This window comes from Panicum virgatum, chromosome 8N (assembly GCF_016808335.1).
Source record: "Panicum virgatum strain AP13 chromosome 8N, P.virgatum_v5, whole genome shotgun sequence".
NCBI lineage: Eukaryota > Viridiplantae > Streptophyta > Magnoliopsida > Poales > Poaceae > Panicum > Panicum virgatum.
In genome coordinates, this window is record NC_053152.1 from 4,599,773 (window position 1) to 4,616,849 (window position 17,077).

Here is a 17,077-nt window from a genome sequence, read left to right on the forward strand (position 1 = left end):
TCGGTGATTAATGACAACCGTATGCGACTAACGTATGTTTTGAAGGAAAAATTAGTGATTGAGTTAGTCCCATATGAAATGTGAAAAGAGACCCCTCAATTCGGAACAATCATGCGAGCCAAGGACTCAATTTCAAAGATTAAGGACCTTTCTAGTCTCAAGTGTCACAAGGAGATGAAGGACACTTGATTTAGATAGGGTTTATAGTTTTTAGTTCTTGACCGTACTATTAAGAGGGGTTCATGAGTTAGTAGCTTGATCAAACTTGAGTTGGCCTTAGAAATCTTGCACACTCGCTCAAAAACAGCTCAAGATAGTCAATAGAAGTTAACACAACACTTGGAAGAAGAAACAATCGAAGTAACATTGAAATCCAAGCCAATTCAGCTAAAAACCAGGAAAAACAGCAGCACCGGTTGAACCGGTGCCCTAGCGTCGGAGCATCCGATGCTTGCCGGAAGGACCGATGCCCTGTCGGTCTATCTTCTCTGGATAAAGGCTGAAATCAAGTATAGCACCGGTTGAACCGATGGTCAGAAAAGTAAGCACCGGTGCAATGAAAGTTCTTTGTTCCAGAGAGCATGTTTTGGTGGATTTCTACTTCTCTTCCGCACCGGTTGAACCGACGCTTCGGAATCAAAGCACCGGTGCATTGAGCGTCCTATGTTCCAGAGAGCTTGTTTGGATTGATCAGTAAAACTCTTCAGCACCGGTTGAACCGACGCACCTACGGAGCATGCACCGGTGCATTGAAGCAAGCCTGGACACTGTGTCAGGACCCCAACGGCTACAATTTGGGCACAGAGAGACCGGTTGAACCGACGCCCCAAAACTGACACCCATCGGTTCTTCCGGTGCTCACGGTTTTTCTGCAGTGGACTTCCAACGGCTATGTAACCACTTCCACTCTATAAAAGGGCACCCCATGGCTCATTTCAGTCGCCTTTGACACCCTGAATACTTGAGGCCACCCTTGAGAAGAAGAGAAAGTGCTTTGAGCAAACAAGAGAAGATCTAGCATTTAGTTTGTGCTTCAACCTTGAAGAATCCATCCTTTGCAAGTGTAGCAAGTGTGCTTGAGCTAGGGCCAACTGAGTGTAGGTCAAGTGAAGGCTTAGGAGCTTGTTACTCTTGGTGTTTGACGGCACCTAGCCGGTCTTGGTGATCGGGAGGTTCTTGGTGAGCTCTTGGTGTTTGTGGGAGCCCCAAGACAAGAAGATTGTATACGGTGTGAAGCTCGCCGTTCCGGAGATGGAGAAAGAGCATTCTTAGTGATCACTTGCTTCTTGGTGGAGCAAGGGAGCTACACCCTTGTGTGGGTGCTCCAACGTGGATTAGGGGGGAGCGTCAACTCCTCGATACCACGGGAAAAAATCCGGTTGTCTCGTGTCCTTTACTTTTACTTCAAGCATTTAAATCCTTTTGTTACTTTTCTTGCTTGTAGTTTGACTAGGACAACTTGCTTGGTAGAGTGAGCTTTATCTTAGGATTTGATCTTGCTAGTGTGCATCCATCTAGGCAATATGAACATGATAGTGTGTTTACCTACCTAAGGACCCTTTGCTAGCGTGCTCTAGTAATTAGGTTTCGAATTTATAGATTGGGCAATACTAGTTTAGGTTAAGGACTGATTAGAAATTCGAAAAAGTCCCAATTCAACCCCCCCTTCTTGGGCCACGATCCTTTCAATTGGTATCAGAGCTAGGGCTCTATTTGTAGGCTTCAAATCCTAGAGAATGGCCGGGGGAAGTGGTGGTCCACCCAAGCTCGATGGGAGAAACTATGCTTATTGGAAAGCTCGCATGGCGGGTTATCTTGAGGCTATAAATCCCATCGCTTGGGCGGTCACGGAAAAACCTATTGTTGGTCCGTGGAATGAGGATCAAGTCAAATATGGTGCTAGAGCGAAGAATGCTTTATTTGATGCTCTTAGTGAGGAGATCTTTGCTCGTGTTCATAGCAAGAAGACCTCTCATGAAATTTGGGAAGCACTTGAAGCTATCTATGTTGGTTCTAAAAAGCTTCGTGAAGAAAAATATCAAGTGCTTAAGGAAAAACTTAATGAATTCAAAATGCTTCCAAATGAGTTGGTTGAACAAATGTTTGCTCGGTTAAATGTGCTTATTGAAGACATTAATGCTCTTGAAATTTCTCCTTTGTCTAACAGTGACATCATACGGAAGATCCTACATTGTCTACACAAGCCCAAGTACAACATCGTCACCTCATTGCTCTATGAGAAGGATCTTGAAACGCTTGAAGTGAGTGATGTTGTTGGGAAGATTCGGTCTCATGAGATGTTCCTCTTGGGAGAAGTTGATCCACCGCAAGACAAGAGAGATCTTGCACTCAAAGCAAAGGGTGATCACAAGTCCAAGAAAAAGAACAAGTGCAAAGTTCCATCACCAAGCTCAAGCGAAGATGAAGCTAATGAAGATTCAAGTGATGAAGATGGTGATGTTGAGCTAGCACTTCTCATGAGAAAGACCTCCAAGATGATGTCAAGGTTGAACAAGAGAGGGTACAACTATGACCCTAAGAAAAACAAGTTTCGTACCCGGAAGAGCAAAGACAATGTCAAGAAAGTTTGTTACAATTGTGGCAAATATGGTCATCTCTCATATGATTGTCCGGAGCCTTCAAAGCTCAACAAGAAACAAGAAGATGGTGACAATCAATACAAGACTTCAAAGAAAAATCATGAGAAGAAGGACCACAAGAAGAAAGGGTCTTTCACAAGAAAAGAAAAGGTCAAGGCTTTCCTTGGAGAATGGATCACGGATGGTGAATCCTCAAATGATGACTCAAGTGATGAAGAATCAAATAAAAAGATTGTGGGGATTGCCATGCATAATGATGAAGATGATGGTGATGAGGCACCTCTACCTCCACCACCCATGTGTTTCATGGCAAGAGGTAACTCCAAGGTAAGTGATAATGATGACTCCTCTAGTGATGAAAGTGAACATTGCTTATCTCCTATTGAAGTGCAAAACATCCTAGAAGAGTACCAACAAGTGATCAAGAAGTACAAATCAAAATGTAAAGTTCTTGAAAATGAATATGCCAAGCTTAAGGCCTCAAATAATGAGTTAATTGTTAGGCACAATGAGATAATAGAAACTCATGATACAAGCATTGTTCCTAGCAAACAACTTAGAGAGGAGCATGACAAGCTACTTGTTAAGCATGATGAATTAAATGTTAAATATGAGGAAGTAGTTGTGCTTAACAAGTCACTTACTTCATGCAACAAAAAGCTTAAGCTTGATTATGCTAATTTAAATATGAAGTATCAAGAACTTGACCTTGCCTTTGATGCTTTGGATGAAGAACTAAAAGAAACTCAAACAAAAGTCATCAAAGTCAATATAGCTACTTCTTGTGATGATCTTGTGAAGTTGCCTCACCCTACTACTTGTCATCATGCTTCTCCTTCTTGTTCAAAGACTAACCATGATAGGGAGAAACAACTTGAGGAAGAACTTGAAAGCATGAGCAAATGCATGTTCAATGTGACAAGAGGAGAATACTTGCATAAAGAAATTCTCTTCCACAATGCAAGGCACTATGGGACAAATGGACTTGGATCATTTCCCAACCCTCCGGAAAATTGTCCCAAGTCGCCGGAGCTCATGGCATGTTTCAACAAGGAAGTTGGCTCTTATTGTCAACATTGTCAAGTCACCGGGCATCACACAAGGGAGTGTCCAATTCCTACACGTCCACCTCCTACCTTGCCTCCTAATTACAAGTCTCAATTCAATGAAAATCATTTCTTGTTAAGCAAACTTAAAAGTGGCAAGGTTAAGGCAAAGTTTATTGGCACTCAAATTAAGGGAAAGCTACCACGCCAACTATGGGTTCCTAAAGCTTTAGTAACTCATGTCAAAGGACCCAAACTTGCATGGGTTCCCAAACCTCAAAAGTGATTCACTTGTGTGTAGGTGAACTACAAAGCCGGTGGCAAGCATTGGGTGCTTGATAGCGGATGTACACAACACATGACCGGCTATGTAAAGATGTTCACCTCACTAGATGAAGATGTGGGCGATTGTGAACATGTCACCTTTGGTGACAACTCAAAAGGAAAAGTGGTAGGTTTGGGTAAGGTAGCCATAACCAAGGATCTCTCTATCTCTAATGTGTTGCTTGTTGAGTCGGTTAGTTTCAATTTGTTATCTATTGCTCAACTTTGTGATTTAGGACTAATATGCACCTTTAGTGATAGTGAGGTTGTAGTGACAAGCAAGGAGGACAAGAGCTTAATATTCAAAGGATTTCGACATGGTAACATCTACCTTGTTGACTTCTCATCTAATGATGCAAGCTTGGCAACATGTCTCTTCTCCAAAAACTCCATGGGTTGGCTTTGGCATCGCCGAATTGCTCATATTGGCATGAGTCAACTCAAGAAGGCCTTCAAACGAGGTATGGTGGTTGGTATTAAAGATGTTACATTTGACAAAAACAAATTGTGTAGTGCTTGTCAAGCCGGGAAGCAATTTGCATCATCACATCCCATGAAAGCTTATTTGTCAACATCAAGAAGCTTGGAGCTACTACACATGGATCTCTTTGGGCCAACCACCTACAAAAGTCTTGGCGGTAATCTCTATTGTCTTGTAATTGTTGATGATTATTCTAGATATACTTGGACTTTCTTTTTAGAGGACAAAAGCAAGACTATGGGGATCTTCAAGATTTTTGTCAAGCAAGCTCAAAATAAATTTGAGTCAAGTGTTGTGAAGGTCCGGAGTGACAATGGCACGGAGTTTAGAAACACTCAAGTAGAAGAGCTTTGCAACGACTTGGGGATGAAACATGAGTTTTCATCAACATACACACCCCAACAAAATGGAGTGGTGGAGAGGAAGAACAAGACATTGATCACTCTTGCAAGAGCAATGTTGGATGACTATGGCATCTCACAAAGATTTTGGGCGGAAGCCATCAACACCGCATGCCATGCGTCCAACCGAGTTTATCTTCACCGCTTCTTGGGAAAGACACCCTATGAGCTTCTCATTGGGAGGAAGCCCAACATCTCCTACTTCCGGGTGTTTGGTTGCAAGTGCTACATCTTCAAGAAAAGGAAGCACCTAGGCAAGTTTGAAAGTAGATGTGATGTTGGCTTTCTTATTGGTTATTCATCAAACTCCAAAGCATATCGAGTATTCAATAGTGCTACAAGCAAAATTGAAGAAACTTGTGATGTGGAGTTTGATGAGACTAATGGCTCCCAAGGGGAAGTTTTCTCTTGTGATGATGTAGGTGATGAACCACTTCGAAAAGTCATGAAGAACATCGCTATTGGGCAAGTCAAGCCAAAGGAGGAAGTAGAAGAGCTACAAGCCTCATCCACTCAAGTGGAAGTCACTTCCAAGGATGACTCAAAGGATGAAGACAAGTCTACATCATCACATCACCATGATGAGTCATCCGATGAAGAAGATGATGCCTCACCTCCTTTCCAAGATGCCCAAGATGAACAAGTGGTTGAAGAACAACTTCCATTTGATGACATGCACATCACAAGTGAACAAGTCCAAGCTCAAGATCAAGATGATGAATCACTAGAAGAATCAACGTCTCAAGCACAAGAGAGGCATACAAGAACTTCAAGGAATCATCCCATTGACTTGGTCATGGGTAACCCCTCTAGTGGAGTAAGAACTCGTAGACGTCAATATGCCTCTTTTTGTGAACATTACTCGTTTGTTTCTTGCCTGGAACCCACAAATATAGATGAAGCTCTTGAGGACCCGGATTGGGTGATGGCCATGCAAGAAGAGCTCAACAACTTCACCCGCAATGAAGTTTGGGTTCTTGAAGAACGTCCTCAAGACAAGAATATCATTGGTACTAAGTGGGTCTTCCGCAACAAACAAGATGAGCATGGTGTAGTGATTCGCAACAAGGCAAGACTTGTGGCAAAGGGTTTTGCACAAGTTGAAGGGTTGGACTTTGGTGAAACTTTTGCCCCCGTTGCAAGACTTGAAGCCATTCGTATCCTTTTAGCGTACGCTTCACATCATAACATGAAACTCTTTCAAATGGATGTGAAGAGTGCGTTCTTAAATGGCTTGATTAATGAGTTGGTGTTTGTTGAACAACCTCCCGGGTTTGAGGACCCTAGATATCCTAATCATGTTTATAGGTTGCACAAGGCGCTCTACGGGCTCAAGCAAGCGCCAAGGGCTTGGTATGAACGCCTTCGTGACTTCCTCATCAACAAGGGCTTCAAGATCGGGAGGGTGGATACAACTCTATTCACAAAAATCATCAATGAAGAGCTATTTGTATGTCAAATTTATGTTGATGATATCATTTTTGGTTCAACTAACCCCACTCTTTGCAAAGATTTTGGAGAAATAATGGCTAGGGAATTTGAGATGTCCATGATCGGTGAGCTCAATTTCTTCCTTGGGTTTCAAATCAAGCAATTGAAGGAAGGGACATTCATCCATCAAGAAAAGTATACAAAGGATATTCTCAAGAAATTCAAGATGGATGATTGCAAGCCGATCAAGACTCCAATGCCAACTAATGGACATCTTGACTTGGATGAGGGAGGTAAATCGGTTGACCAAACTCTCTATCGTTCTATGATTGGGTCACTTCTTTACCTAACCGCATCTAGGCCTGATATCATGTTTAGCGTATGCATGTGTGCCCGCTTTCAAGCTAATCCTAAGGAATCACACATTAGTGCCGTTAAGAGGATCCTTAGATATCTCAAGCATACGCCGAGCATAGGCTTGTGGTACCCCAAAGGCGCTAGTTTTACACTTTTGGGATACTCGGATTCGGACTTTGCCGGATGCCGTGTGGATCGCAAGAGTACATCAGGTGGGTGCCACTTGCTAGGGCGTTCTTTAGTCTCATGGTCGTCAAAGAAACAAAATTCCGTGGCCTTGTCAACCGCGGAGGCGGAATATATTGCCGCCGGGGCTTGTTGTGCTCAAATCCTCTACTTGAAGCAAAGCCTCTTGGACTATGGTGTAGTATTAGATAGGATCCCGCTCCTTTGTGATAACGAGAGTGCCGTTAAAATTGCTAATAACCCGGTTCAACACTCTCGCACCAAGCACATAGATATTCGCCATCACTTTCTTAGAGATCATGTGGCAAGGAATGATATACTACTTTGTGGTGTTCGTTCCGAAGATCAATTGGCGGATATCTTCACCAAACCTCTAGATGAGAGCACCTTTTGTAGGTTGCGAAGTGAGCTTAACGTTTTAGATGCTTCTAACGTCATATAATTGCCTTGTCATATAGATGCATTTCATTTGTACATGTGCTAGGGGCTTGTCTAACCTTGTCAAGATAGTGATGAACATGGGTCTTGCATGAGCCGGTGGTCTTGGTTTCGCTCATGGCATGAAGAATGGTTCATCATGAAGAAGCTTGACGAGGGTTCAAACTTGACAAGATAGTTTCAAATTTTGCAATGCATGTGCTTGTCATATAGAATGCATCCATGTTTAATTTCTCGCTTTGCATTGGCTTTGCATCACGTTAGTAGCATCACAAGGGAGCAAATCACACTTCGAGAAAGATATTCATGCGAAATATGATATATCATCTCCACAAGAGTGATAAGATCAATATTGTGCTTTCATGCCTATTGAGTCACGTCCTATCGAACTTAAAGTTTCAATCTCTAAGTTCATAGGCAAAGTGGCTCATACATTTGGTTTTTGAGTTTAAACCTCGCTTGGATCTTAATTTGCCTAAGTTTATATAAAAGCTTGCGAGCACTTAGTATGAGTGTTTGAGGGGTGAGGTTGTCTCTCGAAAATGGTCCAAATTGAGTGTTTAAGGCCTTGGTTTTGAAAATTTGGATCAAAAGTAGAGTTTGTAGTTCAGCAGAAATCTTCCTTAACCACCGGTTCAACCGACGCCTGGTTTTTCTCTGCATCGGTTCAACCGGTGCTTAAAGTCTTCGTGGCTCGGTTTCTGCATCGCCTCTGGAACAACCTCCGACCATTACACCAATGGCCACCGGTGCTTCCGATGGTTGGCGGATGAACCGACGCCTAAGCATCGGTTCAACCGGTGCTACTGCGTGGAGTAAATGGCCCTTGCATAGCCTCTGGACCTTACTCCTGCAGATGCACCGACGCCAGTCGGATGTTCCGGTGCCTCAGTGGCGAATCTTCCGGTGCCCCTTTTGACCACGTTTCAATCTCGTCCAGATCCGGTCAATTTTACACCGGTGGATACACCGATGCCTTTTTTACCGAACCATCGGACCTTCCGGTGCTTTAGGGTTGGCGGGCCCGCACGTCCTGTTTCTCTTAACCGTTCCGCGGGCCCCGCGAGTCAGTCTCACGCGCACCTCCCTTCTTCCTCGCGAACCGCCGCCCGTGCCCTCGCTCCGCCGCCACGCGCCCACTCGCCGCCGCTGCTCCACACGCTCAGCCCCTGCGCCACCGCACGCGCCTAGCTCCTCCTCGCCCGCGCCTCGCCCGCGCCTCGCCCGCTCCGCGCCTACGCCGCCTGCTTCACGCCCTCGCCGCACCTGTGCACCTGCACCGCCCGCACCGCGCGCCGCCGCCTCCCACGTGCAGCGCCGCCGCTTCGCAGCACCTCCTCACGAGCGTTCCTCTGCTCCTTTGCCCTACTCGAGCCGCAGCAAGGGCTCTGTCCCACTCCCTACACCCCTTGATCAGGCGCACTCAAGGTGCTCGAGGAATTGCCTCTTAGGTTTTTTCTTCGATTTCTTCCCTGATTTGCAAGGGTATGACCTTTACATCCTGTAGCAAAGTGAAATTTCCTTTGTATATCATCCTTTGCACATGTGTTTACATTTATCATTCCCTTGTTCACACACATAAGAATCTTGTCACCTATCTTTGCACATGCTCACATAGTTAAATCCTTTAGCATGTCATCGATATCAAGGCTGCTATCCACTCTTTCATGTCATAGGCTCAAATCAAAACTTTGTTTTGACTCTCTATGTCAGATGGCTGGTGATAAGAAGGGCAAGAGCAAGATGGTTGTGCAGAAAAAGAAGAAGCGCACCCGTGAGGACCGCGAGCGAGAGCAGGCCGAGGCAGTGGCAGATGCAGCTGACAGGCAGGGCTCACTCAGGATCAGAGAGCCTCAGGCTCAGGGGGAGCCACAGCAGCAGTTACGTCGCTCAGGACGTACTCAGACGGCTCAGGCCACACCTGAGTCCCGCTCACGTCCACGGACTCGAGGTGGTGGCACACAGAGGGGAGCAGGTCATGCACCGCAGCAGCACACCATCAGTCAGACTCAGTCAGGAGGTCAGGACAGTGGTGAGGAGCTGCCCAAGGTTGAGTTGTTCGATCTCAGGGGTATTCCAGGACCTTGGGTCAAGAGATTGCGTTATGTGACCCCAGAGCAGTGGTTTCCCGAGCAGAGGGATGTCGGAGTTGATCGTCGTTTTTACACTCTGCTTCAGGAGTCTTTTTACCACACCTACTGCCAGTTGGACATCAAGATTAGTGAGCACAAGATGCTCCACTGGGTAGCTATGCGTGTAGCAGCAGGTGGGACTCCAGTGCTTCCTCTCTTTGAGAGATATGTTGGATTGCCTGCTCTACTCAGTGAGAGGTCCAGGTATATTCGAGAGTGGGTTCGAGTCTTCTACGCCACTCTGTTTATTGAGGAAGACCGGCAGTTTATAGACTTCATGTTCCAGGAGCGGCACTATCGTTTGACCCGAGCACGACTGGCTACCTTTCTAGGAGTTCAGATTGTCGAGGAGCCACACTTCATTCACTATCAGGCCTATGGCAGCACGGTACCTCCTCGACGTCCTCATGAGTCTCACGTTCCATCTGACGAGGAGATCAGTGTTCTCTTCCAGCAGCCCTTCCTGCCTGGCACACCGAGGACTCCGGACAGGCTGACTCACGTGGCACACTCTGTTCACCTAGCTTTGAGGAAGAGTCTGTTGTTCCGGATTGGATACAACGAGGGGATTACAGCTCTGCAGCAGTGGCTCTTATTGTATATCATGACAGGACGAGATTTTGACCTCGTAGACTTCTTTATCTGCGAGCTTGAGGATGTGATTCTGGATGGGATGACAGTTCACCGTCGCCATCCATTTGCTCATTGGATCTGCTGGATTCTGGCTCAGCTAAGTCAGAATGAGCACATGGATGAGCTGGAGCACTCGAGGACACACTTCAGTTTTTACTCACCTGCTACTCCTCGAGACGGTCGTCGTGGCTCGAGAGGACAGCGCCGAGCTCAGCAGGTTCTTGATGAGCGTGTCTTGGCTGAGGGCCGAATTGCAGACGATCCGACAGCAGCCGAGGACGCTTCACTAGCAGCAGCAGAGGCCCAGCTCCCACACTACCTAATCACAGACTCGGAGGACTCGGAGGATGACGAGGATTTCATTCCTACTGTTACCGTCCCTCGAGGAGCTCATGATGATGAGGCAGGATCCTCTGGTGCAGCACGAGCCCCTGCTCCTCCAGTCACCACTGCTCAGGTCACTCAGCCCGATGCAGTTGCTGCCATTCTTACTCGGCTTTCAGACCAGCAGGACAGATTTGCTGCAGCTCAGCTGAGCATGCAGGCCGAGCAGGCTCGTCAGCAGGAGGCCCAGACACTTGTACTTGAGGGCATTCGGCAGCAGCAGGAGGCCATGAGGCTACAGCTACAGCAGCAGTCCCAGATACAGCAGCAGATGTTCACATTCTTCTCGGGATGCTTCGGTCAGCTGTATCGTCACACTGGACTACCTGAGCCTCAGCTCCCTACACCCCAGCAGCTCCAGTTTGACCCTACTGCTCCCGCTCCTCCTGTTGGCGGATTTGTGCAGACACCCTTATCATCTTTCCCGTTGTCACCATTTCTTCAGACCGGGTTGTTTGCCAGTCCTGTACCTACTGCTGCTCCGGCCCCTGCTCCACAGCCTAGTGTTTGGACTGCCGAGCAGCGTGCAGAATTTCATAGACAGTAGCAGATCTTACACCAGCTCCAGCACCCTTCGGCTCAGTCACTCACGTTCGAGTCACCTACACAGCCTGAGGTGCTCCGTCCGTCTGTCGTGCGCGTCACTCAGCCAGACCTGACTCCCGTCACGTCTGCTCCTCCGACGGACTCCACGATCGTCGCCGCGCCAGCTTCTACCGCTGCTCCAGCTACTTCTGCTGCTCCGACGTCTCCGGTCGCGCAGAAGTCCTCTTCGGTCGACGACGACTGGACAGACGACGACGCCGACGACTCCGCCGCTCAGTATTCCACCGGACCCAGCAAGAAGACTCCGCCTTCTCCAGCCCAGGATTAGATCGCCTTTCTTTTTGGTGCTTTGTTGCCAAAGGGGGAGATAGATAGGGGGAGTAGAGATAGGGGGAGCTTGGTGGTTTGTGGCGTGTTTGGATCTTCATGGATTTTGTGTATGGACATGTTATTTGGATATTGTGTATGCTCTATGTTGACATGTCCCTACATGTGTTTTTTTTTAAGTAATGCATGCTTGTTTATCGCTTTCATTTTCTTATCTTGTGTATCTCTACTATTGTGTTGTCATCAATCACCAAAAAGGGGGAGATTGAAGTGCATCTAGGCCGATAGATGTAATGGTAAGTTTCGGTGATTAATGACAACCGTATGCGACTAACGTATGTTTTGAAGGAAAAATTAGTGATTGAGTTAGTCCCATATGAAATGTGAAAAGAGACCCCTCAATTCGGAACAATCATGCGAGCCAAGGACTCAATTTCAAAGATTAAGGACCTTTCTAGTCTCAAGTGTCACAAGGAGATGAAGGACACTTGATTTAGATAGGGTTTATAGTTTTTAGTTCTTGACCGTACTATTAAGAGGGGTTCATGAGTTAGTAGCTTGATCAAACTTGAGTTGGCCTTAGAAATCTTGCACACTCGCTCAAAAACAGCTCAAGATAGTCAATAGAAGTTAACACAACACTTGGAAGAAGAAACAATCGAAGTAACATTGAAATCCAAGCCAATTCAGCTAAAAACCAGGAAAAACAGCAGCACCGGTTGAACCGGTGCCCTAGCGTCGGAGCATCCGATGCTTGCCGGAAGGACCGATGCCCTGTCGGTCTATCTTCTCTGGATAAAGGCTGAAATCAAGTATAGCACCGGTTGAACCGATGGTCAGAAAAGTAAGCACCGGTGCAATGAAAGTTCTTTGTTCCAGAGAGCATGTTTTGGTGGATTTCTACTTCTCTTCCGCACCGGTTGAACCGACGCTTCGGAATCAAAGCACCGGTGCATTGAGCGTCCTATGTTCCAGAGAGCTTGTTTGGATTGATCAGTAAAACTCTTCAGCACCGGTTGAACCGACGCACCTACGGAGCATGCACCGGTGCATTGAAGCAAGCCTGGACACTGTGTCAGGACCCCAACGGCTACAATTTGGGCACAGAGAGACCGGTTGAACCGACGCCCCAAAACTGACACCCATCGGTTCTTCCGGTGCTCACGGTTTTTCTGCAGTGGACTTCCAACGGCTATGTAACCACTTCCACTCTATAAAAGGGCACCCCATGGCTCATTTCAGTCGCCTTTGACACCCTGAATACTTGAGGCCACCCTTGAGAAGAAGAGAAAGTGCTTTGAGCAAACAAGAGAAGATCTAGCATTTAGTTTGTGCTTCAACCTTGAAGAATCCATCCTTTGCAAGTGTAGCAAGTGTGCTTGAGCTAGGGCCAACTGAGTGTAGGTCAAGTGAAGGCTTAGGAGCTTGTTACTCTTGGTGTTTGACGGCACCTAGCCGGTCTTGGTGATCGGGAGGTTCTTGGTGAGCTCTTGGTGTTTGTGGGAGCCCCAAGACAAGAAGATTGTATACGGTGTGAAGCTCGCCGTTCCGGAGATGGAGAAAGAGCATTCTTAGTGATCACTTGCTTCTTGGTGGAGCAAGGGAGCTACACCCTTGTGTGGGTGCTCCAACGTGGATTAGGGGGGAGCGTCAACTCCTCGATACCACGGGAAAAAATCCGGTTGTCTCGTGTCCTTTACTTTTACTTCAAGCATTTAAATCCTTTTGTTACTTTTCTTGCTTGTAGTTTGACTAGGACAACTTGCTTGGTAGAGTGAGCTTTATCTTAGGATTTGATCTTGCTAGTGTGCATCCATCTAGGCAATATGAACATGATAGTGTGTTTACCTACCTAAGGACCCTTTGCTAGCGTGCTCTAGTAATTAGGTTTCGAATTTATAGATTGGGCAATACTAGTTTAGGTTAAGGACTGATTAGAAATTCGAAAAAGTCCCAATTCAACCCCCCCTTCTTGGGCCACGATCCTTTCACGCTCATTTGCTCAATACATGGCTAGAAATGAAGCACTAGTAGGACAGAACAACAAAGCTGATATTGCTGACAAAATCAATTCACAAAAGTTTCTTCACTTATCGCTGGAAACAAGAGGATCAGAATCAGATGAGTTTGAGTGGTATTCATTACAAGGACAGACATCACTAAGAACACTATTATCAGTTGGGCCTATAAAAATCAAGCCTGGTGATTCATTCCTTGCTTTTTCGAATTTACGGACATTATATGTAGAAGATGCAAATTTTGATGCATTAGTTGAATATTTGAATCAACTCAAACACTTGAGGTATTTATCCATAAAAGAAACCAATACATCTAGGCTACCAGGAAGCATTGGTAATATGAAATTCCTGGAGTATATTAGCCTTGTTGGTTGTAAGAGTTTGGTAAATCTTCCTAGTTCCATTGTAAAGTTGCAACACCTGAGGTTTCTTAGCCTTCGTGACACAGGAATAAGCAGCATACCTAAGGGTTTTCATGGTCTAACCAATCTAAGGAATTTACGTGGGTTTCCAGCGCACATGGATGGTGATTGGTGTAGCATTGAAGAACTGGGACCTCTCTGCCAGCTAACTCACCTTGATATAAGTGGCCTAGAGAACGTGTCTTCATCCTCATTTGCAAAAAAGGCCAAGATTGGTGACAAGGTGCGGTTGAGCCGTCTGTTCTTAGAATGCACAAGTAGAATTGAACATGATGGTCAGTTGGTAAGAGACGAAGAAGGCATTCCTGAGGAGCAGCAGCAACAAATTGAGGAGGTATTTAATGAGCTCCAACCTCCATCTGGCTTAGAAAACCTTGATATCAGTGGGTACTTTGGTCAGCGGCTCCCAAGGTGGATGATGTCAACAACAGTTATGCCTCTTGGGAGCTTGAGGATTCTGATGATGGATGACCTAGCCTGCTGCACGGAACTTCCTAATGGCTTGTGTCAGCTCCCCTGCTTGGAACTCCTACAGATTGTCCGTGCTCCAGCGATCAAGCGTGTTGGGCCTGAATTCCTACAACCAAACCATCACTGCCACAACCATTCCCAGGTAGGGGTTTCATTTCCCAGATTGAGTAAGCTGAGTTTTAATGGACTGATCGAGTGGGAGGAATGGGAGTGGGAGCTTCAAGTGAAAGCCATGCCCATGTTGGAGGAGCTTAAACTCGGGAAGTGCAAGTTGAGGTGCGTGCCTCCTGGCCTTGCCTTCCACGCAAGAGCTTTGAAGAAACTATACATATATGATGTGAAGCATCTAAGTTCTTTAGAGAACTTTACTTCGGTTGTTCACCTCGACGTGTTTAGAAACACTGACATGGAGAGGATTAGTGATCTACCAAAACTGCAGAAGCTCGTCATCGTTATGTGCCCAAAGATGAAGGTATTGGAAGGCATGCCTGCACTACAAAAACTCGACCTGGAGGATTATGACATCGAAACAGTCCCAAGATACCTGCAAGATGTAACGCCAAGGCAATTGCTGCTAGACTGCAGCTTACCTCTACTTGCGTCCACAGCTGCAGGGAAAACTAGCTGCGAGTGGGACAAGTTCAAACATATCCAGCAAGTCAAGGCATATGCAGGCGATGAAGGTGTTCAGAGAAAATGGTACGTGCTATACACAGGACATCCTTTCCGCTTCGAGACCAATATCAGCCGCTCCGCCATTATCCAAGGTAAATTACCACTGCAGCCACTTCATCTAATATATTTTATCTGCAGATACTCTGCTATGCTTGGTAATACCTTTCTTTCCTCCGGCCGATTAAATCTATCATCCACAGCCGGCAACGAGCGCAAGTGGCTTGCTTACACAATCACATGCACTATTGAAGATGAGTGGCCGGTAGGACGACGTGCATCTACCAACAAACGTCAGCCCCTGTGCCTACGCTTCAGGTAAATTTGCCTCACGTGTTGTTCTGTTAATTTCAGTTGACTGCATCTGCCGTTTCAAGTGATTTCAGCCCCTGTTAAATTAAGTGTGCCTATTCATCCAGTGTAACATATCTTGACATGCATGCTATATATGTGCAGGTGCAATGCTTATCGCTATTTAATTCTCTGGTTGCGTCGAGAGTGCCCGCACTGCAATGAGGCAGACCGCATCGCCCCCTCATCAAACCAATGGACCGAAGCAGTGGTGTATTCAGCGTGCACAAAACTTGTAGGAGGCAGATATAGTAGACAGTAGCGACAAAATTGTCAAAGTGCCTTCTTGTACTCTGCATTTGGGCTAGCATTAAGTTGATGCAATCTCTGTTCCTTTCACGTCAGATAATTAGATGCGAGGAGTCCAGACTTGCACCTTCTGCTAGCTGCCCGTACAGTATATGATTTCAAGCAATTAAGAGCTTTGGAGAACTTTACTTCTATTGTTCACCTCGATGTGTTTGAAAACACAGACCTGGAGAGGATCAGTAATCTACCAAGACTGCAGAAGCTCGTCATCGTTGAGTGCCCAAAGCTTAAGGTATTGGAGGGTATGCCTGCGCTGCAAAGACTCAATCTAATTGATCATGACATGGAAATAGTCCCCAGATATCTGCAAGATATAAAGCCAAGGCACTTGCAGTTGGACTGCAGCTTACGGTTGCTCACTTCCATAGCAGCAGGGAAATCTGGTCCTGAGTGGGACAAGTTCAGCCATATCCAACAAGTCAAGGCATATGCAAATGATGCAGCCATTGCCAAGGGTAAATTAACACTGCAGTTGCTTCATCAAATATGTTTTACTTGTAGAAACTGTTTTGCTTGGTCTGTTTTCTTAGCTTGGCTATGCAATGTTTCATCTGCAGCATCGGCGGCACGCATCGAGCTCAAGTTTTGTGCTTGCGGCGCAACATGCACCATTGAAGAGGAGTGGCCTATTGGACGAAATGCGCCTGCTGGCAAACGTCAGCCCCTCTGCCTCCGCTTCAGGTAAATTTGCCTACACGTCAGAACATCCCGTGCTGTTCCATCAATTCCAAAAGTGTGCATTCCAAAAGTTCCATTAATTTACCTTAAATGTGTTAACATTAAACGTTTAAGGTCGATACGTGTAGGTGCAATGCCTATCGTTATTTGGTTCCCTGGATGCGTAGAGCATGCCTGCACTGCAGTGAAGCCGGCGACATCGCCTCCTCGTCAGATCAATGGACCGACGAAGCAGGGTATGCAGCATACACAGCGTACAAGACCAGATATGGGAGGCTGCAGAGACAAAAGCAAACATCATCGAGAATGTAGTTTGAATAGAATATCTGCTGCCCCAGCAGTTGATGCACTTCCACGCCAGGAACAGAGAGGATTGTACGAGTCCAGCCTTCAGCCTTTCTCACCAACTGCCTGCACAAGAACAAACCAGGACTTGCTCTGTTTTTATTCTGTCTGTGTTTTGCTCTGCTTTCTTTCATTGGACCTGCCTGCAGGTGTAATGTCCATCTCTGCTGTTTATTGGCTACATCAGTGCCTAGATCGATTCGCTGTATGCACAGAAAAACTAAAAGAATTCCTTTTGTTTGCCTTCTACTGCTGTACGCGTGGCTTCCTTTTTCTTTGTATTGTGTATGCTGCACTGGAAATATTCATATGATGGATACTTCTGGCAAGGTCACTCTGATCAATAAGACATGTTTTTCGCACCAAGCGGTTGCCGTGGAGATTGAACCCTGCTGTTAGCTACCGCTCTTGCAGTTGCGCCTGTGCAGGCTATCCACATGCTGATGTTATGCAATTCAGACTTAACCATACTATACTACTGTGCAGCGCAAACGCAGACAACATGAATCCAGCACCGAGTTTCCT

General features: G+C 46.1%; 1 protein-coding gene and 1 long non-coding RNA gene across 2 annotated transcripts; both read left to right on the forward strand.

Moving 5' to 3' along the window:
- Window positions 1–13,373: 13,373 nt before the first annotated feature.
- On the forward strand, window positions 13,374–15,966 carry LOC120685559. Its single transcript, XM_039967553.1, has 3 exons — window positions 13,374–14,964; window positions 15,073–15,187; window positions 15,326–15,966. The coding sequence occupies exons 1-3, from the start codon at window positions 13,644–13,646 to the stop codon at window positions 15,480–15,482; spliced, it is 1,593 nt and encodes a 530-aa protein (XP_039823487.1). The 5' UTR covers window positions 13,374–13,643; the 3' UTR covers window positions 15,483–15,966.
- Window positions 15,967–15,986: 20 nt separating this feature from the next.
- LOC120685561 lies at window positions 15,987–16,860 on the forward strand. The gene is made up of 2 exons (XR_005679633.1): window positions 15,987–16,210; window positions 16,336–16,860. It is a non-coding gene; the product is annotated as an uncharacterized LOC120685561 (long non-coding RNA).
- Window positions 16,861–17,077: the final 217 nt, after the last annotated feature.

What these genes read in the sequence shown, in the direction of transcription:
- LOC120685559 (XM_039967553.1), top strand. Translation starts at nt 13,644, where the DNA reads ATGAAATTCCTGGAGTATATTAGCCTTGTTGGTTGTAAGAGTTTGGTA. An exon ending in CCGCTCCGCCATTATCCAAG is followed by an intron (nt 14,965 to 15,072) that starts GTAAATTACCAC and finishes TATCATCCACAG; the next exon opens with CCGGCAACGAGCGCAAGTGG. An exon ending in CCCCTGTGCCTACGCTTCAG is followed by an intron (nt 15,188 to 15,325) that starts GTAAATTTGCCT and finishes ATATATGTGCAG; the next exon opens with GTGCAATGCTTATCGCTATT.